The following is a 24611-nucleotide window of genomic DNA, read 5'->3' as shown; positions in this document are numbered from 1 at the left end:
AACTCGACTGCGCTCAACACCTCCCACAACAGGAGTTAGTACTCGAGAAAGGTAAGGACCCCCCCTCCACCCCCTCAACCCACACACCTGAGCACTGGGTACCTGCAAGGGCGGGCTGTTTTAGGGGATGTAAGCAGCCTCCGTGTTCAGCGTGGAGACCCCCAAATGCTTGGGGACACAGCAACAAAACCAGGATCAACTCCACCCACACCAAACGGTGCTCGGTGGGAAGTGGTCAGTGGTGACACGGCGTCTCCCACTTGGCACACATCTCCCGCACACTAGGCAGCGTGTTGAGGACGTGCAGTACTAGTGAATCCCCACAACCCGCCTGAGCGGCGAGTATGGTGTGAGCGAGCAAACGGGGGCCGGTGAGGGCACGGCCAGGGCAATGAGGGTGGGCGCAAACCCAGATCTCTCTCAGCCACTACGCACAACACCCTGTCTCTATAGAGCCCTGGACTCAGGAGGAGAAGACCCATCTGCACCTACCTTTCAGGGCAAGCCAGCTGCAGAAGGATCCCTGGCCTTCGCAAATTACTTTTACAGCAGCACCCTTGTCCCCTGCTCCATCCCTCCCCAGTGACAAGTGCTTCTCAGACCAGGCAGACTCTTCACTCAGGCAGCTGAGCAGAGACCAGTGGCCCCAGGGGCCACCCCACCAGACCCCCACAGTGCACCCGACCCCTGCCATCCTGGGCAGTGCTGAGAAGCCACAAATTGGCACCTTTATGTCAGCTGATTGGGTCTGAAAGGCATCCAGAAGTGAGGAAAACGGAGGAATTTGCCTGGAAGCGACGTCCCGAGGCAGATGGCTGCTCTCCGAGAGGCTCTGCCACAGCTGAAGAACCAGCCTGGGACCTGCGGAGACTGACAAGGTGGCTTCCCCTCACGGTGCCCTTACACGAGGGACGCGCACAACCAGCTCAGAGTAACTGGCCCGTGGGTGTGATACAGAGGGGCAGCGAGGGGCGGCCTGATCTCAGGGCAGGAAACGGTCTTCCTGGGGCTCTGCATCAGTTAACGGAGGTCACACTGTGGGCTGCGCGCGGTTCACCGGGGGCAGCATTAGAGGTGTGCACACAATGTCGAGTTGGCCCGGGGAGGAGCCTCTCATCAGCACCACGGAGCAACATCGGAGCCTTCTGGCCACACCCCTGGGGCCCCTTTCTAACATAATGTGGTATGGTCAGCATGTGAAATGAGAAGACTCTTCCAGGCCCTCACACCATATACCTTCTTGTAAGCATAACTCCCAGAGGTGGAGAGAAACGAGATCAAGAAGCACCTTTGCCACTTCCTGTGTGACCTCAAGCAAGTTTCTTGCCCTCTCTGTGCCTTCAGTGCCTCATCTGGAAAATGCACTTAACAATGGACCCTGTCTCCCGAGACTGCAGAGGCGTTACAACCAGATGAGACCTCTGAAGGCTCCTAGAAAAACGCCGGCCAACCTCAGTTTGCCGCACACATGGACCATCATACTCTTTCATCTCAGAAGGCTGGTCCATATGAGAATGCCAACATTTCGACCTTTTTTTGAAGTACAAAATGGGCAATTTCATATGACTTACCCTAACACACTGAGAAAACTATTCTACCTTTAAAAACCCTTGCCTTTGAACAAGCAGGGTGAATCTAGCACTCCCTCCCCATCGCAGGACCACAACAGGCCTTATGAAAGGAAGGCCTGGTATAAATGCAAACACATTTATTTCTTCCACTTGGGCTATAAAAGCTGAAAATGGCTCCCAGGTGTGAGCAGACACAATAGGCCCTGCCTTCTCTGCAAGGTCACCTGGCGGGTCAAAGTCAAGCCGGCCATTTTCGGATTAGGTGCACACGCTCACGGGGGTTCCCCAGCGGAAAGTGGATTAGAGAAGCCACCTGCAGGAAGGGCGAGGGCGAGGAGGAGGAGGAAATGGTCCCAGTTGGCAGGAGGCTGTTGATACAGGCGGGGGCCAGCGCCTTTCACACGGGAGAGTGTGGGACCCGCAGAGCGGCTGGGCTTCCGGGCTGCAGCTCACAGGGCCCAGCAGGGCGCTCGGCACCCGTGCGGCAAGGAGAGGCCCTTCCCTCCAAGACCATCCATGCTTCACCGGTGCCCCTATTCCCACCCACGTTTGGACTCTATTTAAAGCTTACGTGGTCTTCAGGAAAAATGGGGAGGGAGAAGGGGGTAGCTAAACACACAACGCACACCAGCTCTCGACAAAAGGACCTAAGCTTCCGAGCCCCCGCAGGAGGCCGTGACCCCACGGCCGAGCTCCTACCCCACCGGCTCTCCCCTTCCCGGGCTCCCCAGACCCCACAGCTGTTGCTCGCCTCACTTTCTCCGCAAATGACTTGCAGATGTACGGCCCCTCGGCTGCCTCTCCACCCCAACCCTCAAAGGAAGGAAGAGAGAAGGGGAGGGGGAGAAAAGAAGAAGGAAGATGACAAGTCCTGGCTGTGCGTGGGACCCTGCAGGCTCGCGGCCAGGCCACGCGGCTCCTTCCCTAGCAGGGGCTCACTCAGACCGGGCAAGCGGCAGGCTGCACGACAGAACCCCGCGGAAGTTTCCGGGGGAGAGAGCTGCTTTCTTTGTAAACTGGGTGTTGAATCTCCTAGTTTGAGTCTCCCTAGTGGTAGCCAGTGTCTGATGAGGCTGCAGCTCCAGGAACAAGGGGTCCTGCTCTGCTTTCCGACAGAAGCTCAAGGGCCCTACCTCCCAGCCTGCCCTTCTGCAGAGGGAAGAATGGGGCAGGGCGGGTGGGCTGGCCTTGAAATGGAGCTAGCCACGTCCTCCGGGAACTCCTCCAAGCACCCAACATGTTGGTCGAGCATGCAGATGCTCCACCTGCTGCCTGGAACTTACACTCACTGGCTGGGGTGAAGGGAAAGGAGGGCCACACAAGGGCACGCGGCAGCCACGACGTCTGTCACTCCATCGGGGACCGTCCTGGTCTGAGCCCATCAGGGACAGGGGGGATGAGTCCCTCAGGCACTCCCCAGCCCTGTCTTGTACTACAACTGCTGTTTACCCATCTTTCTCTGCTGCTAGGCTGTGAGTTCCCTGAGCACAGGAACTACGGCCCTTGGGTGCATGTCTGTCACGCCGGGCTTCGTGGGGGTGCGACCCTGCACACCTCACGGTAGCCTCAGAGCCTTGCCTATAAGCTTGTGGTCTCCACCACAAGCCAGTCCGGGCTTCCTCCACTTTCCCGTCACCTCTTTCATTCACTCCCAACAAGGACTGATGGCCTTCTGGTGGCAGGAAGCCTGGGAAATGGAAGGTAGGTACCCAGGTCACAGATAAAGGGGGGTTGGGGTGGGTGCCCCCATTAGGAGAGGAGGGAACTGCCCATCTTTCAGATGCTCCTGTTAACTTCCACCAGGAACAAAGCGGTACCATTCAAGTCTTAGGTGAGGGCAAAGGTTTATCTGACAATAGTAACTGACAATCGGCAGGAAGGTGAGTGGTGCTAAAGAATGACTCCCTGCCCTGGCTCGTCCTGCCCCAGAAGGCAGGGCCATAAGAGCCGATAAAATACCCACACACCGAGATAAAAGCAGATCTCCTGCCAGGCAAGGCTGATGGCTAAGTGCTCCCTGTCTCTGGGTAACTGGGAAGCTGTGTTGGGGAGACTTGGGGACCACCAATAAACAGCGAATTCAGCAGAACCGAACTGTGAGGTGGGTCTCAAATCCATAGCCACGGCCCGTCCTGGTCCACCGCCCAAGCTCACTGAGCACCCACCACCCCCAGCACTTCCCTCAGAAGTAAATACCTTACCAGGGTTCTTCAGCCCTACAGTCCCAAATGCCTGTGGTCACCAGTGATATCAGGAATTTGTCTAAATAATTTACTGCTCTCCAAAAAGCTAAGCAACTTGGTAATTATCTACACCTGAGCCTTCGGGGTCCCCCCCAAACCCCTATAGAAGCCCAGGCAGTGGTTCTCAAAGGCGCCCCCCAGACCAGCAGCATCAGCAGGGGACTTGGGAGCAAATTCTTCAGCCACATTCCATGCCTGCTGGCCTCCAGGCCCCACCACCCGTGTCACAGTGAGCCTTCCAGGTGATTCCGATGGATGGTCCAGTCTGAGAACCGTGGGATGGGGAAGCAACAATCTCCTAACGGAATGGGCATGATGTTTCACCCAGGAGAAAGATGTGGTCCACACCAACAAGAATCCAGGCACATGAAGCAGACATTAGGGATGTCTCTGAAGACTCAGAAGAGAAATTATGGCCCCCTTTTCATATACATTCCCCCATTACGCTGTTTTCTGACCAGGGCCAGAGCCTCCCTTCAGGGCCTTCGAACCCAACCAGCCCCAGGCTGTCTGAGGAACAAGGACATGCATGAAGCTCAGTTAAAAATGACGAGTGCCATTTAGTGGCTTTTTAAAACCAACTTTGTTTAGTTTCTTCCTAAAGTGTTATCAGTCATTACTAACTCCACACTCTTGAAGAGAATGCCAAGACTCCGATGGCCCAGGTAGGGGTTACTTCTATACCGGCACCCAAGCGGACCCACCATACTTCACCAGCAAGGCTCAGGAGACGCCGCTCTGAAGCAGGACGGGAAAGCTACCCGATTCCACACTTCTAACTCTCCAACCTAAGTCTGCTCTTCACCTGAGGGTTCGTGGGTGGGGTTCCAGCAAATTCTTCCAAGGGAAGGACTGATAATCCCACATCCACCTCACCCCGAACACACATCTACAGTCCCACACGTCCAGCTACAAACCAACACAGAGCTTGAGATCACTACTCAACATTTTAAGACAAATTATTTTTTCATTCTTTAAACATCATGTATTAAAAAAAAAAAAGATTTTAACCTCAATGCTCTACTCTGTCTATAGATGATGACCTTTCCCCAGGTGGGGTTAAATGGAGAATGTGTTACGGGCAACTAAGGGAAGAGGCCTCAACCCAGCTCCTTAGGGGGAGAACACCCCGACACACACACACGCGGTTTCGGGAATGCCAGCCAACTATTTATTACTTCGTGTAATTTCATCTGTGCCTTACGCCTGATTATTAACAGCCTCAGCCAATGTTGTGAGGCTGAGCCTGATTTTCTGCAATGCAGTTCTGGGTCTCTCTCTCCCTGCGTCCAGCAGGGCCTCTGAGGGACCCTACTTCCCAGGCCAGCCCCAAGGGGCCATGGGGGATCGCCCCGGGCCCCAAGGCCTCCTCTTTAATTATGCTTTAATGGGAACTGATCTTCACATTAATGAGCCTGTAAAGAAGATGGATTCGGGCCCCCTTTCTGCTGGAGGGTTCACTAGGCACACGGGAGAATTAAGGATTGCTATTGATTTTACTTCCGCAGCAGATCCAGCCAGGAGCGGTGCTCCGGCCTTCACTGCCTTGCACGCCCTCAACCCCACCCAGGGCTCCTTCCACTTAACACTCTCCAGCTGGGGTCACAGACAGGCCACCAGGCTTCATTCCTCCCAGGTTTTATTCACCAGAAGTTACAGTAAAAGAGACGTTAAAAATTTCATCCCTTTTACTTCATCAGTTTTTCTTCAGCTAAGAGCTCACAGAAAAATATTAACTGTGTAGTTAGATACCCCTTGTTATCATTATTTAAATTGTTCATATTCTAAGTCTCCTAGATGCATCTGCTAACATGAAAGAAAAACACTTCATTAAAAAAAATTTGTCTGTTTGTTTGTTTAGAGGGAAGGGGATGGCAAGTGCACCTAAGGGGCATGGCAATTGTTTTGGGGCTGATGACGATGCTCTGGAATTAGATGATGGTTGCATAACACTGAGAATGTATTAACAGTGAACTATAAGCACTGAAGTGTTTAAAATGATGAGTGTTATGTTAATTTTATCTCGGTGAAAATTATTTAAAAAAAAGAACTTTCTTTCAATGTCAGAGTAAAAGGTATTGCTGTGCATTTTCAAAGACAGCAGAAACCTAAGGAATCTTAATGGCACTATCACAAACTGACAGGCGTTTGTGTGCACCTGAGCTGAGCCTGACTGCCTACCTAGGCCACAGGCAGAGGGACAGTGATGAACGACATGGCGCAGGTAAAGGACAAGGTCTAAAACACACCGCCGAATGGAAAAGCAGTTACACGGGAAACACGCTGCAGCCGTCAGGCCGGAGACACAGCTGCCGCTGCCTGGCTTTAAAACTCAAGTCAGTTCCACAGCGAGCTCTTTACTCCTACACAGAAGCTCACCCTTCTCCACTGTAAGCAATCTTCTCAATGATACAAGTGCGGTAACATCACAGGAAAAGCGGACATTTTTTTTCACCAGAAATGTCACTTATGCATCAGGCAAAATTATTGCTGACATGGGAATTGTAACTTGAGTTTCCTGGGCTTTGAATTAAATGGAAAAAAGAAAAGAAAACTCAAATGTGGAAATCTACCGGCAAATTTTGCCCCCATTAACTAAAGTCTGTTTCTTTTTCTGAGAACTTTTTTTTATCAAATTAAGTCCCTCACTCCAATCCAATCCTATTAAAAGCTTTCCTTGAGTTTTATGTTTTTGTTATTGAGGACAAATGGCTTGGCACTGTCCTCAGAAGATGATGCAAATAAATCTGCTTTGACTAACATTTTAATTGAATTAGATGCCTTTAATCAGAAAGTATTAACCAACTGAAATTTTACTCAATGACTCCAGTTCCCAAGACTCTGCAAAACTCTTGTTTCGAGGCCCTGATAGTAAAGCCAGATGAGAGACAAAGCGCTTCCCACAAGGCCGTCCCGACCGTGACCTGCAGCAGGAGGGCAGCCCCAGGGCCTGGTGGGACAGAGCACTCGTATGAGCAACAAGCCAGGGCTAGAGCTGTGGCCTCAGGAGGCAGGAACCCAAACACAGAGATGGAGGAGAGCCGACTTCCAGGGGCAAACAAAATTCTGAGGCCAACGTCCACAATTTCAGGTGCTTGGGCTGAAAACTACAAGCCCGCTCCCTCCTGCTAAAAGACAGACTGCAGCAGGAGTGGTTATGGGTCATTTCTTGGTGACATTACTGCCCCTGCTCTCAGTTTCAGGGCACAGGAGGAGTATGAAAGCTGCCAGGGTACGCTTCCCACCTGGCTTTGTTCAAAAAATGAGACAAAAGCAACTTGTCCCAAGTCGTGGCATCACAGACAGAGCTGGACAGACGCATATGTGGTCTGCCCTGTTCCCTGATGCACCTGCTTATAAACTTGTCCTAGAAGTTGTCCCAGATCTTCTTACACAGATGGCCTTGCCATCTAGTCTCTGCAAATTCTGCTTACTTTTCTGATCCTTTGCCTGCCCACAAAAGGGAAATGAGATGGGAAAAAGACTGTGGAGACTGGGGACTGTGAAGGTGAACATTTCTGGAGCTGACTGACCTGCTGCCTTTATGGACACTACGTTAGGGCCTTGCTGCATGTGACAGCATTCAATTCTTTGACAAGGTCACTCTGGAATGGCCTCTGGGCCCAGCTGCAAGGGACAGGAGGTGCCTACTAAGTGTTTGTTGAATGTGTGACATGCTTTGAAGTTCTGTAAAGCCACAGACGCATCAGCAGAACATGCTCTTCAAAGGCTGAACGGCCAGAATCATCAAGCAAGTAGAGATGCTAAGCAGTCTGCCTTCACAGGCCAGGGTAGGTCAGTAACTCCCATGTGCTGTCCCCTGTCATATTACTGCCTGTCCTTTGCACAGTCCACTCAGGAAACACAGGAAGACATGAAGGATAAGAGTAAAATCATCTATGATCCTGCTACCCAGAAGTCACGAGGCTAACCTAACTTTGCAGGCACTAAATCCAGGCATCTGGTTTAATTTCAGGGAACACAGGCCCCATAGAGAAAAGGATGATAAAGATCCTTCAGTTTCTGTGGTTTCAGAGAAATCACTGACCACGTCAGATGGAGACCAGCTTCAGGCCAAAGCAGGGCTGCCAGCACTAACCTGCATCTCCCAAACTCCATCAGAACCAGGAGGGAGTCCCCCGCTCCTCTGCTTTACATATTTTAACAATGTCTAATTGGAACTGCAGGAAGGAGACCAACCAGTCTCCCTGCTCTGGGCACTCACGCCGAGGAACAGAAACCTATTTGTGGGCAGCAGAGCAAGGCGGGATTCGAAGTGCCGCAGGCCTTTGGGCAAGCGGGAGGCCCTGTGTCTCTGGCACAGGTGGTTCAGGGCCACCTGCCGTGGCGCTGCTGGGCTCATGGGGGTGGAGAAGGGAGCCCTGCACGGGCTGAGACTGGGTTCCATTCTGCCTCTCAATTTTGTAACTCACAGGAACTGAAGGAGCCTCAATTCCTGCTGGTGACTCAAAGATGATGTCTGTGGCCCTGGTCTCCCCACCAAACTTCTCAAACTTGAATGAGTGGGCACATGGCCAGGGAACCTTGCTAAAGTAGCTTCAGATCCAATAGGCCTGAGATTCTGCATCCCTTAAGCTTGGCACAGATCCGACACTGCTGGCCCAAGAACCGTAACTTTAAGAGACAAGGAGTTAAAAAGCACCTTCCAGCACCTTGCTCTATGAACATAAGGGATTATCACACCCCTCATTAGCCTTAGGTAAGGGTAACTATTTAATCCAGCTAGCAACTAACACCTTCCAGATGGTGGCCACACAGGCCAATGGGCACAAAAAGAAAAGTCAAACCCTTGCCTGCTCTACTTAGGCCAAAGGGGCACAAACCTCATTCCAGCACTTCGCAGAAACAAGGGCTGACTCCCAAATCCTGTGGCCTTAAAGGTGAGATCAATGCCAAGGCCCAACAGGCTTTGTGACAAGTAGCCACCAGCCCAGTGCAATAGCCACCATGTGTCAAACATCACACACTGTGCCTGATGCCAGGAGCTTTGTAGCCATGCCCCTCCTCTCAAACTTCTAGCTCACTTCCCCCATGTGCAAAACAAGTAAAGAACACATTCTGTAAATGAGAAAAATGACATTCAGAGAGACAGAGCTCTCCACGCAGGGCACAAGGCTGGGGCCACAATTCAAATCCCCTGCTCTCCCGACCCACCACGCCTTGAAAATGGCCAAGTCCAAGCCTGTGTTTTGTGAGGACAGTGCACCTTCTGAACACAGGGCCTGTTGCCAGCAAAAACCTGGCATCTGCAAGCTACACCAGCAATCATGTGGCTACACCTTCCCGTCAAGCCCATCTGCTCAGCCTGCTGAGCCTCGGTGTTGAGAATGGATACGTATAGGTGAGCAAATGAGCTATAACTCTAGCAAAACCCCCCTACCCCACTCCACCACCACCCCCAAAAACATATATGCATGGCTGGAGTAGAAACAGGAAATTCAGTGGGAAGAGGGAGGTGATCTACTGAGGAAGCTGACAATGGAATCAGGTTGAGAAAATGATTGACCTCACGACTGGTTTATCTGGAAAGACCTCTGGGTGAGTTTACGCACCCGCGTGAGCACCGAAGTGGGTAACTCATGGTGCTTCCTTCTGAGCAAAGGCTCTGCCGGCTCAAATAGAAACACCCCCACCCTTACCTTTTTGTTCACTTGCATCCCTTTTCGCCCTTTTTCATTTCCAGTGCGCTGTCTGTACACATCAACAGGTGTGTGCCAGCACTTGACCGTGACATCTAATTCCCTTACTGTCATGTTGAGGTCAGAGGCCTGGGAGGTTTTTTTTTTCTTTAAAGCCATAAAAGTGAACTGAGTCACGTTACCAAATTCACTGCCACAAAAAGACCTGGCGGTCTTGTAATTCATACAGCTTCCTTTAACTCCAGTTTATTTGCCCAAAGTGCAGCTTAACCGCTGGGACCTAGAAATATAATTCTATGTACCTTTGGGTATAAAAAGACGAATTTCCCTCCAGTTTAGAGATGAGGCAAAACTTCCAGGTTTTAATTCTACAAACCGTAAAACAGCAAGCATTTGTCATGATCACTAGGGCTACATGAAGAAAGGCTGTTCTTCACCAGCAAGCACAAAACGCAGGTTTTCTTGCCAGCAAGATACCACACGGCTTCGCCACACAGCCCGGGACCCCCCCCCCACCGGCACCACTTACAGAAAGAGAGAGACGACATGAGATGATGCAGCACCCAGGGAAGGTATGGCTGTCAACTCGTTGTTATTGAGGAACCTGTAATAACAAGAAGAAATTTATTGTTTAAATCATTTAAATGGCAAGTCTGAAATCATATGCACCCAAGATAAATAAAACAACAGTGCTGAGTTGGCCATGGTATGACTAAATTGTAATGTTCCATGAAAAATAAAGAATTTTCAAAATGCTCATTTCTTGAGATGGAGAAGTCATGTGAGGTCACAAAAAAAACAACCCTTTATCACAACCTTGATTTAGAGATAAACACTCAGTGGATATCTTATGTCCTCGATGTCCCCATCTAGTTCAGGAGCCAAGACAACAGACTCAGATGCCCTGTGTGGAACAAGTGTCTGCAGAGCATCAGCAAGAGTGTGCCCTGTGGGCTGAAGCAGTTGGGAAAGGATGTGGGCAGGAAAGACCATTCCCTCCTACTTGTTTTTACATGTCCATGACATAGTGGTCTGCAAATCACAGCTCTGCCCGAAGGGCCACACACTCGGACCCAGAGCCGTAGGCATACACGCCTGAGTCCCGAGGGGCTGGGGACGCGTGGACCAGTTATTCAAATGCCTCAGCTGTGTGGTGGCAGGAGAGCTGGGCTTGGAGACCCCCATCCATCTGAGATTCCAGCTTCTCTAACTCAGGAAGCCTCCACATATGTTTTCCAGGAATGCAAGCATGCACACACTTCTGCACGGAGACATTTTGAAGATCCTGCACAGACTGGACATGCTGTCTGAGCCCCCTTCCCAATCTAGTGCTCTCAATCTGTACCTCCAGACTTCACGTCTTGGAAGGGGAAGCCCGAGAACCAAAACACAGTTCGCCTGGTCTGCCCCTCTGGGCTTCGCAATCTGGCTTCCTTACATGGACATGTATTTCCAAATCTGGGGAGAGAATCCAAAATCAGACTGACAAAGTGAGCCCCAAATCCATAAGAAAGCTAAAGCACAGCGGTCAGGCTTTCTGCCAGGTGACGGGCTGAAAAGAAATGGTATCTGAGATGCAGAATCAGGGGAGGAAGCTGGGTTATCTTCTCCTTTTTTAAAGAGAATATGTCTTACACAGAGCATCTTGTTACAGACTGAAGACAAGGCCACTGAAACGACAGCTATATTCATACAAGTATACAGCCAGCATTTGCCTGAATAGAATAATCTGGTTGTCTGCCATCTTTTTATAGAAATGAATAGGGTGAAAAAGAAAAAAAAGAAAGAAAAGGCTTCGAATTAGCCCATTTACTTTCTTCAGTGCCAAAGCCAGTGAGAGATGAAGCTTGGCAATTACTGGGCTGTGGGACACAGAATGTCTGTTTCAATAGCTTCATGACTGAAGCATCTGGCAGAGAGAAAGCAGATCCATATCATGCGGCAAATCCCTTCTCCACTTAAAGGGCCCTTGTTTGTGGGCTGATGTAGACAATTAATTACTTTAACAGTCTCTTATCTGACTGCCCCGAATCAGATTGTTTCTGCTTCACCTTCTCTCTCCTCCAACCCTGCAGCGATCCATTTCCCATCTTGGTACAGAGATGGAAAACTCTCCATCAGTCTTAATTTGTACCAATAAATGTTCATAGGACCATCAACACACTTGATGACCCTCAGATTTTATCAAAGCAAAAAAGAAAAAGGTCGGGCCGATTGCCAATAAAGCAGACTGAGAACTCATTTCCTAGAGATTTATTCCAAAACACAGATGACGGTGGTAATATTAACAGCAGCAGTTAACTTACTGAGGGTTTCCTATGCTCAAGGCACGGCCCTAATGAGAGTTTCAGTGTATTCAACCATCTTTAGGCCACTAGGGGATAGATCCCAAGGGCATTTGCATTATACCACGGGGAAAACTGAAATACTGAGGTGTTTAATAATGTGACAGAGGTCACCAGCAGTAAGCAGCAGTGGCCCCCAAATCTGCCTTCTTAACCATGACCCTCTATTTCTTATTATGCAACAACTCAAATGCATTATGTAACTTCACCGTTACCACTCTGGGTTAGAGACCAGCCACTCCTACCACCTACCCTGGAGTTTAGCCCTCTAAGTTGCAGTTAAGTCACTAGCCTAGGGCCACACATCTGCAGCATGGTGTGGGCAGGAGCCCAGGACCGCTGCAAGCAGAAAGCCAACGAGCCGGAAAGCTCCTAATCCCTTAGGTAACAAGGCAGTTGTGCTGCTGAAGCCTGATTAGGATCCAACTTAATTTTAAACAAGAAACAAAGAGCAGGGACGGCTCTGCAGGGGGACTTTTGCTGAAGGAGTGTGGTCTCACACCAGCCCTAGCATGCACATGACAAACGGCTCCACCCAACCTCACAGAAATAAATGAACAAGGAAAAGGGGCACCGTGATAATATTGCAAATCTTGACAAAACAGCTGGAAGCAGACTGCACAGGTGCAGTGGACCGGTGCAAAAGATAAATGGGGCATTTTATGTGGGGATCAGCAGCCCCGCCTAAACAGGTTTAGGCAGAAATTGCAGGCTCTAATCTCAACAGGGCTGTTTAATTTAGGAAGAGGACAGCAGGAACCCAAAGCAGAACCAAAGGGCTGGCTTGCTTCTCGAGCACTCCCGAGTAAACGGAGCCACTAGCTAAAGCAGGTCTGCTAGCTTCACCACGACTGGCCTTCTCTGCCCTGTTGCCTTTTGAAATGACAGCACCGAACTCAGAAGGTGATGGGAACTCAGTTCACCCTGAGATGAGACCAACGTGCCAGGCTGAAACAGGCTAGTCAAAAATAGCACAGCTGAGCTGGGAGGGAACGGGGCCCTTGGGAGGTTTGGCCCGGTCTCCACAACTACGGAGGCCGCCAGAATTTAGGAGAGTATTTGATGAAATCTTGGGAGTATCTAGGGGTGTGCACCCTTCACACTCCCCGAGATCTCCTTCCATCCAAGGCCCTAAAAATCCTTCTAAGATGTCTGGCTTCTATAACTGAAACTTTCTTCTGATGACTCAGAACCAAGAATGCTGCAGAAGCATCAGACCATGAATTGTGACCCGGCCCTGCAGCTGGAAGCGGGTGGGACGCAGGTAGAGGGGCTGTGTGGCCGGCCTGAGCCCAGGGCAGAGCCAGGTGGGCCTCTCCCAGCTCGCGGCCTTCTGCACCCTCTGCTCTCTCTGAAACTTCCATTTACTTGGCTCACTTAAAGAGACTTTTAACATTTTCCAAGGTGCTGAATGTTAAAAAAGACATTTTGGAGAACTTTATTAGTGTGATTCCTTCAGTCAAATGAGGCTTCAACAAACAATGAGAAACAAACCCCAGGAGTGCTTTGGGGTCACGATGCTTTTTTTGTTTTGGTTTTTTGCTGTGTTTATTTATGGAATAGCAGATATAAGCTCACAGTAAAATTCTCAAACTGTTTCAAAAAAAGCCTACCAGGAAGATATAGTGAAAAAGGATGCTCCCCTGTACTTTGGACATCTGGTCTGCCTCCAAGAGGAAACACTCCTGCTGCCAGCTACTAGAGACGTACACATGTTTTTTCTCTTACACAGATGCTTGTGAATTATACAGACTGTTCCATACCACAGGTTTCCCCTTAAGTCATGTATCTCAGAGCTCTCCATAATTCTTATAACCAGCTACAGAGTACTCCTCTGCTGGCATGAATGGTATGAATGAACTATAATTTATTTAGCCAGACTGCTATTTATGGACAGTTTGGTTGTTTCAAAACACAGAGCTGCAATTAATAATAGTCGGGAGTTGGGCAGGAGATTGGAACTTCAGTGAGTTTTGTTTCTTAAAAGGGAGTTAAGTAGACAGTAGTAGGTATGAGCCCAGTGTTTGGAGCTGGGGCAACTTAATCTGTAACTATCATCAAGCCTTTGGTTACTTGCAAGTGGGGCATACTAAATAATTCCTTTGGCCAGACGTTATGGTATATAGTTTCTGTACCAAATGGGCAGATACGCTTATTTTAACAGAATGATAGAGGACACAGTTACTTTAAGTTAACATTTATAAGTGCTAAGGGTGAATGCCGGCTCTGTGCTGAGTGTTTTATATGCAATGTCATGCCAGCTCTTTGAGGGGAGGTCCTAAATTTTCACACCACCTTAAAAGAAGAAACAGGCACGTTTATAGACGAGCCAAGCAGCGATTGTTAGCTGGGGATTGTACAGCTCAGATTTTAAAGTCAGACAGCCCTGGGCTCACGCCACCCCAGTCCCGCCTTGTAGCAGTTGAATGGCCTTCAGTGTGCCTATTCACCTTACTGTGCCTTAATTTCCTCATCTGGATGATGTGCTGATCTCAGAGGGTTTTGGCAAGATCTGGCTTAAACAAAGAAACCTAAACGCTTAAGATAGCGCCAGATATAGAGTAAATGCTGAACAGGTGGCAGTAATGCACACCACAGAGCAGTGCCTCCAAAAGACACCCTCTCCCTTCAACATACCCCACGGCAGGGCACGCTCAGGCCGCCCCACCACCTGCAGGAACACTTTAGGATGACCGCCCTGGAAAGCGCATGGCAGCACCCACATTACACATTCTTGGGCCAGGCAGCAGTAACGTGATCCAAGCATGGTTTTTAAAGAGGACGGTATAAATAGTCCCTCTGATTAACAGAGGAGCCTCGCCGTCCAGGACCCTGGCTGGAGGGCCTCGCTGGTGCGCTCTCCTCGAAGCTATGGGCAGGGAAGACTGTGTGGCTTGGCACCAGCTGCCCCAGTACCCTTGCACCCTCCAGGGGCCTCCAATGGGCTCATGTCCTCTGCCAAACGGCGCACAACGGACTGTGCTTCCCGGCCTTCAAGACAAAACCACTGCAAAACCACCGCCTGCTGCTTCGCCAGCCTGCGGTTCCCCACTCGCTGATGCTTCCAGGCTTGGATGGTTGCACAGGGTTTAGGAGAGCTGACAGGCCCTGGGAAACCCTAGAGCCCAGTTAATTCAGAAGCAAGTGTGTGTCAACTATCACTTTTTTTTCTTTTTTTTTTTGATCTTCTTCCCCACGTCCCCACATCCCCACTCCTGACGGCCTCTTCTCTGTCTGTTCCATGATGTACTCGCACTCTCCCCGAGGGGAGGGCCGGCTCTTCATCTCTGAGAAGCCCCACTGCTCTGGGCACAGGAGATTCATCTTGTCCAGCCAAGGGACCAGAGGCGGTCACAGGGGTAAAGGGTCAACCTGTCGGCTCTCAGTAACTTGTTTCTTTCCAAGGCACCCAGCTTGGTGGCTCTGTGGTGCCCCAGGGAGCAGAAGAGAAGAGAAACAACATTCACCAAGCCCTCCCCATGTGCAAGGCCCTGGAAATCATCTCAAATTAATAATAACACTGATAATGTGTTACTAAATCCATCTTCTGGCAGAGGGAAGGGAAGCAAGTAGGCAGGAGTAACTGGTCCAGGGACACAGTTACTAAGGGCAGAACCAGTCTGTCTGCTACCAAAATGTACATTCTTCCCACTGGGCCATATTATATCCAAAAGATGCAATCTCTGTCTTTACAACTCCCACAGTCGGGAAGGTAGTATGACCTCAGAGAGAATGGAATAGGAGCTCGATGGGGTGCCAGCCCAGGTCTACCATATGCCCTGTGCAATTCCAGCAAGTCCCCGTGCCTCAGTTCCTGCAACTGTCTGAGAAAGGTGGAAGTGACAATAAGAGAACGGTACCTAGGCACAATGGCCAGCGATGGTCAGTCTTTATGAGTGCATTAGCGGGACAAAGGAGAGAAGTTACACTCAAAACAGAGCTCAGGACGGGTCAGGAGCCTCACCCTGCCTGTAAACGCAACAGGAGTTTGTTGTGAGGGAGGAAGGGGCTGGATCTGGAGGGTGGTGGGGTTTTTGCACAAGGGGTCTCAGAGAAAAAGAGGAATCACTATAAGCTAGCAAGAGAAGACTGGTGTAGAAGGAGCGATGCAAGGAAATAACTACTGGATTTTCTGTTTCTTAAAATCTGCAGCTGAACATTGTAGGTTAAGAAGAGGGATGTGGGAATTTAGGGAAGTGCAGCTTCAGGGTCAAACACACAGGTTTAGAACCAAACAGGTATATGAGTCCAACTCTCAGTTTACCAACTATGTTAGCACTGCACAGGTTTATTTACACTCTTCAAGCTTCCATTTACTTCTCTGTCCAGTGGATTAAATTATTGTAAAGAATATAATTCCCATCCGAGAATGGAAAACAAAATCCATGAGAAACAAAATACCGAACTTTTCACATCAAGACCAGATCAGCAACAGCGTCATGTCAGGCCCCGCAGGAGCCCAAGGTGAAAGGAACTATCAAGAACGCTGATTCCGACTCTGCTTACACTTTTATATGTTGTTCACCGTGGACTTTTTTTTTTTAATACTGCGCTGTAATACTGCTATCCTGAATGCTGAGTTTTTCGCACCCCCTGAAATTCTGCACCTGAAGCCAAGGCCTGCCTTCCCTTCCCCCGGTCCCAGTGCTGTTTGCCTTACTCCACTCCCGCACCCCCAGCACCCAGAACAGCGCCTGGCCTACGGTAAATACTCGGGTAAATGTTAAATGAAAGGTTATGTCTGGGTGACAATACTGGTCATATTCATTTGCCTTTGCACATTTCTGTATCTTCCAAATTTCCTGCAGTGATATGCGTGACTTAAATGAGTGACTCTCTAAAGTCCCTGTGGGACTAAAATTCCTGATAATCCTAACATCCACGTTAAAAGCATAATTCTTTACATTAAAAAGAAAAGATGGAGGCCTGATTTAAAGGACACTGCGAGAGGGGGCAGCCTGAGTGCCAAGGGCAGTAAAGCCGAGCTGGGTGGGAGATGGGAGGGGAAGGCAGGCCTCTGCTGCCCGTTCTCCTCTACCTTTGTTTTCTGAGGAAGAGAAGGGTGGGACTGGCTGACACACCCCTGTAGAGCAAACTGCTCTCCCTGCCTGGAAACTGAGGGAAAGGCCCAGCCAGTTGTGCCAACCCAGATGGTGTGCCAGACTTCCCACAAGGGAGGGGACTTTCCTGTGCACCCACTGTGGATGTGGCTTCCAGTAACCCCCACTTGGATTGTAATGCACTTGTCACTACCTGCCTAGGAAGAAGAGGGGTGGCAGTGAAGGAGAGCTAGGGAGGCAGTGCAATTTATCACTGACAGCTGTACACAAATGTTCCTTCTAACAGGCTTAGGCAGCTGACCCAGGGGGTGAGCAATGTTGGAGCACGAGAGGCTTTTCCAAAAGAGGGCTCCATCCTCCGCCCCCCGGAAGTCTGGGGAAAAGCACTCACACTTCCTGTAGATTCACCAAGTCTTCAAAGCCAGTAGGGTCAATCTCAGAAAGTTTGTTGTGACTCAGGTTTCTGGTAAAGGTAGGGCAGAAAAAAAACACACAAGAAACAAAATTGAATCAACATTTGGCATTAGACTCCAAAGTCAGGAATCCTCTACTTCCCCCCCTCCAAAAAGCCCAAATCCTCTCCCTCATAATTGCCCCTATTTCATGCATTATTTTGCCTTATTGATACTGAGATTTACAGATACACCTACTCCTCACTTGCAACCATAAACAAATCACTGTGAAAATCTCAAATCACTTTAGGTTGGCTAAACCCAAATGAATTTCAATCCATACTATTTTACCACTTAGCAACTTCAAAGGAATTCCAAAGTAAGCGTCCATTAGAGAATGCTGGTCCAAATGCTTACATATCAAGTCCAAATGGCATTTTGTAAATTAATGGTTTACTAAAGCATCAAACAACTTCACACATTAGTAAAGAAAAAGAGAGGTTCGTGCTTGACTCTTCATTGTCTACAGATCAGTGGTTCTCACCTGGCATGACATTTGGCAATGTCTGGAGACATGTAGCTATCACGACTGCAGGGAATTGGGGGGTTGCTATTGGTGACTGGTGGGCGGTAGCCAAGGATGTTCCCAAACGCCCCACAATGTACAGGACAGCCCTGGTCACCAATTACCCAGCCCTAAGTAATAACAGTAATAACCAGAGGTTGACAAACTGTGGTCTAAACAAGACCTTAACACTGAAAATTGCTCAAATGCATGGTTGAAGCTGAAGGGACTGTTTAGTAAATGAGCACTGCTACGATCCTAACCATAATGCTGCGTATGAACACGGCACTCCTACCATCAGTGAGTAAATCCTGGGAGCAATGCCCACACAGGAGGCAGGAGCCATAGTCATGGCAAATCCATGTCTGTTTAACCCAAGGCAGGGAAAGCCTCATGTGAGAACAGCCTTCTCTCAGGGATGGCATCTGCTGTAATAATGCAGAATTACATCTCTCTCTGCTCATCCCCAGCTATACACTTAGACACAGACAAGGGGGCAAAGGCTGGGCCGTGTCCTGTCAGCTGAGCTTCTGGGACCACATCCTCAAACCAGACCAGCGTCATCTTTCAGGAACAGAATCCACAGAGATGTCCAAATGGACCCTCGCTTCTAACTTCATAGTCATTCCCTGCCACCAAAATACACCAGATTCATGTGCTGAACAAGCTGACATTTTTCATTTCAGTTATTAATTCCACTGACATGACTGCCAATTAACAGGATTATGAACCATGAGGTTAAAGTCTCTCTTTCAAGCGGCACTGCGGCGTGTAAGTGGCGACTATCGTTTAAACTTACTCCAGAGACATTCCAATCAATACTAACTTAGAACTGATGGCCATTTTACTGTCAACTCGAGATATTCATCTAAATAAAAGTCAAACTACACTGGAAATTAATGGTACATCTGTGTTCAGAGCACAGCCTGAATTAAAAGCAATTTGTTCAGAGATTATGTTACTGTAAAAATTGAAGGTGGTAATTATTAAACCACATATTGAAGTCAAGCGTCAGCTTGTCTATGTTCAGGGGCATTACAATTGAGTACACAGAAATCAACCCGTTAGACTAGAACAAGACAATCCACAAATGGAGAGAATTCCCCCACATCAGAAAAAAGAGTGGATAGACTGCGGTGTTCTATTTTGAGCACATTCTCATAGAGAAAAGAGAGATGGGAATACTGTTTCTGGGACTCGAGGTCCTGTGAGTTTACAATGACTGCATACATATTCATATCATCAAAGGTATGGGAGATGTTCACCTGGAGGAGACAGCAGAATAGATTCAGAAACCACAAAGGCAAGATTCTGGAAGGCGAGCAAGTAGCGTGGGCGGTCACACTGCCAGGCTTGTTTCTGGCATATATGATCAGGAGCAGAGCTGCAGCTCTGGGATTCAGGTTCTAGGCACTTACCTGGAGGCTCCATTCTGAGCTATCTGTAATGAAATCACTTCCCTCATTCCCACCTCAAGAGTCCATATTCTTCAGCAACTATGTATTAAAACCTTTTAAAATTATTACACACACATACACGATCTGTTTTTCCCTTAAAGAACAAACAGTGCATTTAAATTTTAAAAATGTACAAATTCTGATTTTTAATTAAGGCTGCTTGAAGACGGATCTTCTGTAAACTAGTCTTATCAAGAAGCCAAACAGTATCCGGAGTGAACACTGAGAAACTGGTAAGTACCACAAGGACTAAGATACTCGTAAGTGGAAACTGAAGCTCTCACTGAATCAGCGTGGAGGCGGTGACTTTTCCATTTTCGATGAATTAGAAAAGCCGTGTATCGACAAATGAGGGTCAGCATGAGCCAACTGTTAGCAGTTAGCAGACAGACAGTGAAGCTCAGGTCCTCTGGAGCAGCTTCTACTTTTGCACAGAGAGCTGCCCAGCTCTTAAGTCTGAAGAGGGATTATTTCTGAATCCTGGGAGAAGTTGTTGATCATCAACTGCTGTATCAGGAAATGGGGAATACTGTATGCTCTCTGACAAATAATATCCTTAAAAAAATCTTCTTGTTCACTCATGTCGGGGAAGCAAACTCACAGCATGTTTTTTTTTTTAAATGGTGGTAAAATAAACATAAAATGTTACCATCCTAACCAATTGCAAGTGTGCAGTTCTATGTCATTAAGTACATTCACACGGTTGTGCAACTGTCACATCGTCATCCCTAGAACGCTCTCAGCTTCTCCAACTGAAACTTGGCACCCGTCAAACACTAACTCCCCATCCTCCTCTCCACACACCCAGCCCGGCAACTTCTACTCTCTGCCTCTATGAATCCTTCATGTAAGTGGAACCATACATATTTGTACTGTGTGTCTGGCTTATTTCACTTACAATAATGTCCTCAAGGTTCACCCATGTTGTAGCAGGTGTCAGAGTGTCCTTCCTTTTTGGAGCTAAATAATATTCCATTGTGTGTGTAAATATACACCGCATTTTGTTTATCCATTCAACAGCTGACGGACATTTGGGTTACTTCCTTCTTTTTGCTGTTGTGAATAATGCTTATGAACATTGGCTGACTAATTTTTTAGCATACTTTTGAGATATAACTGATGTGTAACAGTGTATTAGTTTCAGATGTACAACATAATGATTTGATATTTCAGCATAATTTTTAGATACTTTTTTTCTTTAACCCTTCGACTGCTATGCTTAATGCCAACACTCATTTCTTAGCGACTTTAGAATACATTTATTCGGTCCAAGAACTGTGCAGAGAGTAGTAAGAATTCTCATCACAGGTCTGAAGAACAATCAAAGGGTTATTCAGTGGAAATCTTTAATGCCTCTCTCTCAGGGTGCAGCTGACATGTTCACAAATCTAAAGCATCTCACTTATTTCTATATACACAATCGCCCCTTACCAGGCCTGACATCTTGGAGTGTGTCTTCAGTTGAAGGTTTCAGATTCTCCTGTCAAAACAATTCATCTGTCAGCAGGACAGATGCTGTCAAAAGCAATTTCTGCACCTTTCAGTAGCATGACTGTGAGGGGTGGAAAGAAACCTCAGGGAATTTAGTTACTGCCAATTGCAGCTTTCATTAAACATTTTGTCAGCCATTGTCACAACACAAGTTTTCCCTGTTCTTGTACAAAGGGCGAGCAGATCTTCGAACAATTGAGCCCAGCCATAGATATTCTTTCAGCTAATCTGCTGAAAGATGACCGTCCAGCCCACCATTTGCAGAACACACAAGAGGCACCTCAGCAGAGAACCGCTCAAATTTTATTCAGGTTTTATCTGTGTCTGAAAAGCAAACTGCCTAACAGTGTACAACAACCTGCTTCCTGAGTGTCTTTCATGACAAGATCTCCTACCCTAACACCACAGACTTAGAAGAGCTAACTCTAAATAACTGAGACTCCCCACCATCATGTAAACCTGAGCTGTCCAAACTGGTAGCCACCAGGCATTTGGCTAACAATATTCTCATTTAAATTAATTAAGAATGCATAAAATTAAGAATTTGTTCCTTAGTCACACTAGCCATATTCCAAGTGTTCACCAGACACGTGTGGCCAGTGGCTAGCAGCTGCCATGCGCCATGGCACAGGGCGAGGACATCTCCATCATGACTGAAATTTCTACTGAGCTGAGCTGTAACTCAATTACAGACTAAACAATAAATATTTCTGAATCATGATATAATCAACAAATACTTAAGTAAATAAGCACCTACAGAAGAAACTTGAATTTTAAAAACACATTTGAATTTCCTAATAATTCAAGAGGTTTGCTAAAAATGTAGCAGGGGACGCACAGGGCTTTTAGCCCACATCCTTCAGGCACACAAAGTTCATAGCCATCCCAACAGAAGAAAGAGCCTTGGAAAACTCAATTCACTAGGAAGACACTCTAAATATTTTAAAAAATGAAAAAAAAAAAAACCCTCTGTGTGTAATTCTATAGACTTAATCAGTCTCTACATAATCTGACCAGCATCTTGCTGGAGCATAACCAGAACCACATATTACAAACTTGGCAAATGCTACTCAAAGCTGGCAGGCGGTAATTCATTGACTTCTTGGAAGTTGAGGGATGTAAAGTTCCCTTTGCTTCTGAGTAAGCTGTGGTGGGCAGTAACTCCAACACCATTAGACTGTGACCAGCACTTCATCCTCAAACACGGGCATTGCTCGCGGACCACTGACTCTACAGACAAAACCTCTCACTGGGCAGGGCAGCGCACCACAGGGTTGTATTTTTCAACATTAATAGGAATCATAATTCAAGTTGGAATGAACTGGTCCTAAATCTGTGACAACCTTTCCCTGGGGAGTGAGGTTTTCATATTCAGTTTGCTTTCCAGAGCAGCTTATTTCCCATTAATCACCCCTGTCTGGCCTCCTGCATGTCACAGTATTTTGCATATTTTAAGGTTTCGGATGTTTGCTGAACTGAGTAACACTGTCAGACGGAAAAGTGTGAAGCAATTCAGTGGCCCAAGCAGTGAACACTACGGGGTGGCTGAGAACCTCTTGTTTTTCAGGAGACTGGATGGCAAATGTCCATCTCTTCTTACCTCAGAAGTGGCAGTCTTTGCCACCCATTAAAAAAGGAGTCACCTGCTTAGGACTAATTGGGAAAAACAGATTGGTCCTTTCAAATTTCAAGGGATGTGAGTGAGGAAGAACATAAAACTTGTTAGTTATTTAAGTCCTTAAGATTTTAAGGCCATTTCTGCTGCATATTTACCTTCTCAGGACACGTACAGTTTCAATGAAATCATCATGTTATGTTCCCTGGACCCACGTTATAAGGTTTTATGAGAATAAGAGGTTTCTTTCAAATCTACAATATCAGATGTCCTTATCTTTTTTTCTTTGCGATGCAGTCCCCTCAGTAACCAAAAGCCACTAATGGACAGGCTGATAAAACACATTAAAAACGTATATTAAGAATGACAGAATTGCCTCTTAAATGGGAATCACTCCTCTGGCATCCTTGCCCAAGAATTCCCAGGAGAAGGCTCTGTACATGCTGCCGTCCTTTTCCAGTAAGCTAAGCAGTCACATATCACCTAAACTGAGAACAGAGTAAGAAACATTCTGCAAATAAATGCAGAATCACTCAGGCACCAAATACGTAGGGCTCACTTTCCAGGCTTTTGGTCTGTTATAATTTGAAAAGTAGTGAATCACAGTTATTTCAGTTTTTGAAAATGTTACAGTGGTAATTCTCTATGCAAGAGGCCAGCAAGCAACTCAAAAGCAGGGATATTAGCACAACACTAGTCATATAAGGGCCGCTTATATGGGTCGCTGCCTGTTTTCGGTTCTTAAAATCAGCTACAGAAATCAGTGTGGGCCTATGCATTACAATGCTTAAGACATTACCTGAGAGAAGTCACCCAGGCTTTGGGTGTGCCTCTCTTCCCTAGGAGTCACACGTCTGGGACCAGGGCCCATCTTTTATTTGAATTCAGCTCTAAGTCTTTGTCCTGTAGCACCCAACAGATGTCAAATTCAACAAATATTTATTGAGTGTTTGTCCACAATGTATACCCGCTCAGGTAAGTTCTGATACAAATTAGGGTAAGGAGTTTACAACCTCCTGGTCAGATAAGACTCCAGACCAAATAATTATAGCCAAAGGCTCTAATATGGCAAGCAATTTGTGAATGGTAGGCCAGGAGTTGCAAAGTGGAGGCTCGTGGGCCAAAGCCAGGCTGTAGGGAAACTGTGTCAGTTTGTTTCTGCCTGACCAGTGTTTGGAGGAAAACAAAAGTCTCTACCAAGAAAGAAAAGTTTCAGTCTCTCTTGGAAACGATCATGGGGCCAGCCTCCCGGTAGCAGCCATGAGCTACCTTTATTTAACAAGTGCGTTGGCCACAGACCTCACCGCTCCCACAGTCTCACCATTTGCGGAATCCGCCTGAGCCCTGGAAGTATCTGGGTTTGTCGTCCCTGGTACGGACACCAGGGAGTCCAGACGGTGTTCACAGCAGGGAAGACAAGCTGTACGGAGAAAAGTTCATCAGAAAACGCAAGACCTTAGCTAAACCTTGAAGAAAAGCAGAAGAGAATAGTTTTTGAGCAAGAGTATTAGAAAGTAAGAGTACGAAAGTAAAATAAGGTGTAGAAGGTATGAAACTAAACAAACCAAAAACCACCGAGAAGTCAGAACCTCCTAGAACTGAGAGGAGAGGAGAGGGCAGGACAAGAGCTTGAGGCTAGCGCTGGGAGGAGGAAGCCTCGTCCCCAGGTCCACACCCTGCCAGACAGTTAAGTCAAGGGTTATATAAACTTTAACAAACCCCAGCGCCATGTCCCTCATGCACACTGAAGTCATTTTCCACAGGAACAGTGCACCTCCATGTTCATATACTTAAAAGTTTTGACCAGAACAGGAGGCCCACCACCACTGAAAGCATCAGCACTGGCTTTCTGCAACATCCCTTAAAACAGGAGATTCTAGGATCTGTTTTCCTACCCAAATGTTGTTTGGCTAAAGAGACACAAAGTAGTAAGCGGGTGTGATGTGGCTTCTTACTTAAGCAATCTCATGCTTGGTTGTGCAGCAGTACAGGGGGTAAGCCCACAACTTTCTCATGACGGTCTCTTGTTAAATATGGTGCATACGCCACCAATCCCTTGAGACTAATGAGTCTACTTAGGAGGAGGCACTGGACCACACCAGCTCGGCGGTTGGTAGGTACTTCAAAGGGAATTTGAGCAGAGTGTAGTAGCTGCTGGGCACAGGCCGACCCTCCCACAGGCCTGCCACAGAGGCAGGGCCACCCCAGACCC

At 47.7% G+C, this 24611-nt stretch overlaps 1 protein-coding gene across 3 annotated transcripts in view; it reads right to left on the bottom strand.

Moving 5' to 3' along the window:
- Window positions 1-24611, bottom strand: part of LRIG1 (leucine rich repeats and immunoglobulin like domains 1) — a 97500-nt gene that overhangs the window by 45554 nt on the left and 27335 nt on the right. For 2 of the 3 annotated variants that reach the window (XM_036878420.2, XM_057507636.1), the window contains exons 2-3: window positions 17271-17342; window positions 10004-10078 (exon numbers count right to left, since the gene is read on the bottom strand). The exons of the other annotated variant lie outside the window; for it this stretch is intronic. In XM_036878420.2, coding sequence (XP_036734315.2) covers window positions 10004-10078; window positions 17271-17342 — 147 coding nt within the window. The remainder of the gene's footprint in view (window positions 1-10003; window positions 10079-17270; window positions 17343-24611) is intronic. 3 annotated transcript variants of the gene reach the window in all.

The sequence above is a fragment of the Manis pentadactyla genome, chromosome 1 (assembly GCF_030020395.1).
Source record: "Manis pentadactyla isolate mManPen7 chromosome 1, mManPen7.hap1, whole genome shotgun sequence".
NCBI classification, from domain to species: domain Eukaryota; kingdom Metazoa; phylum Chordata; class Mammalia; order Pholidota; family Manidae; genus Manis; species Manis pentadactyla.
The sequence above is the reverse complement of the archived record's forward strand: the minus strand, read 5'-3'. Positions and strand labels throughout refer to the sequence as shown.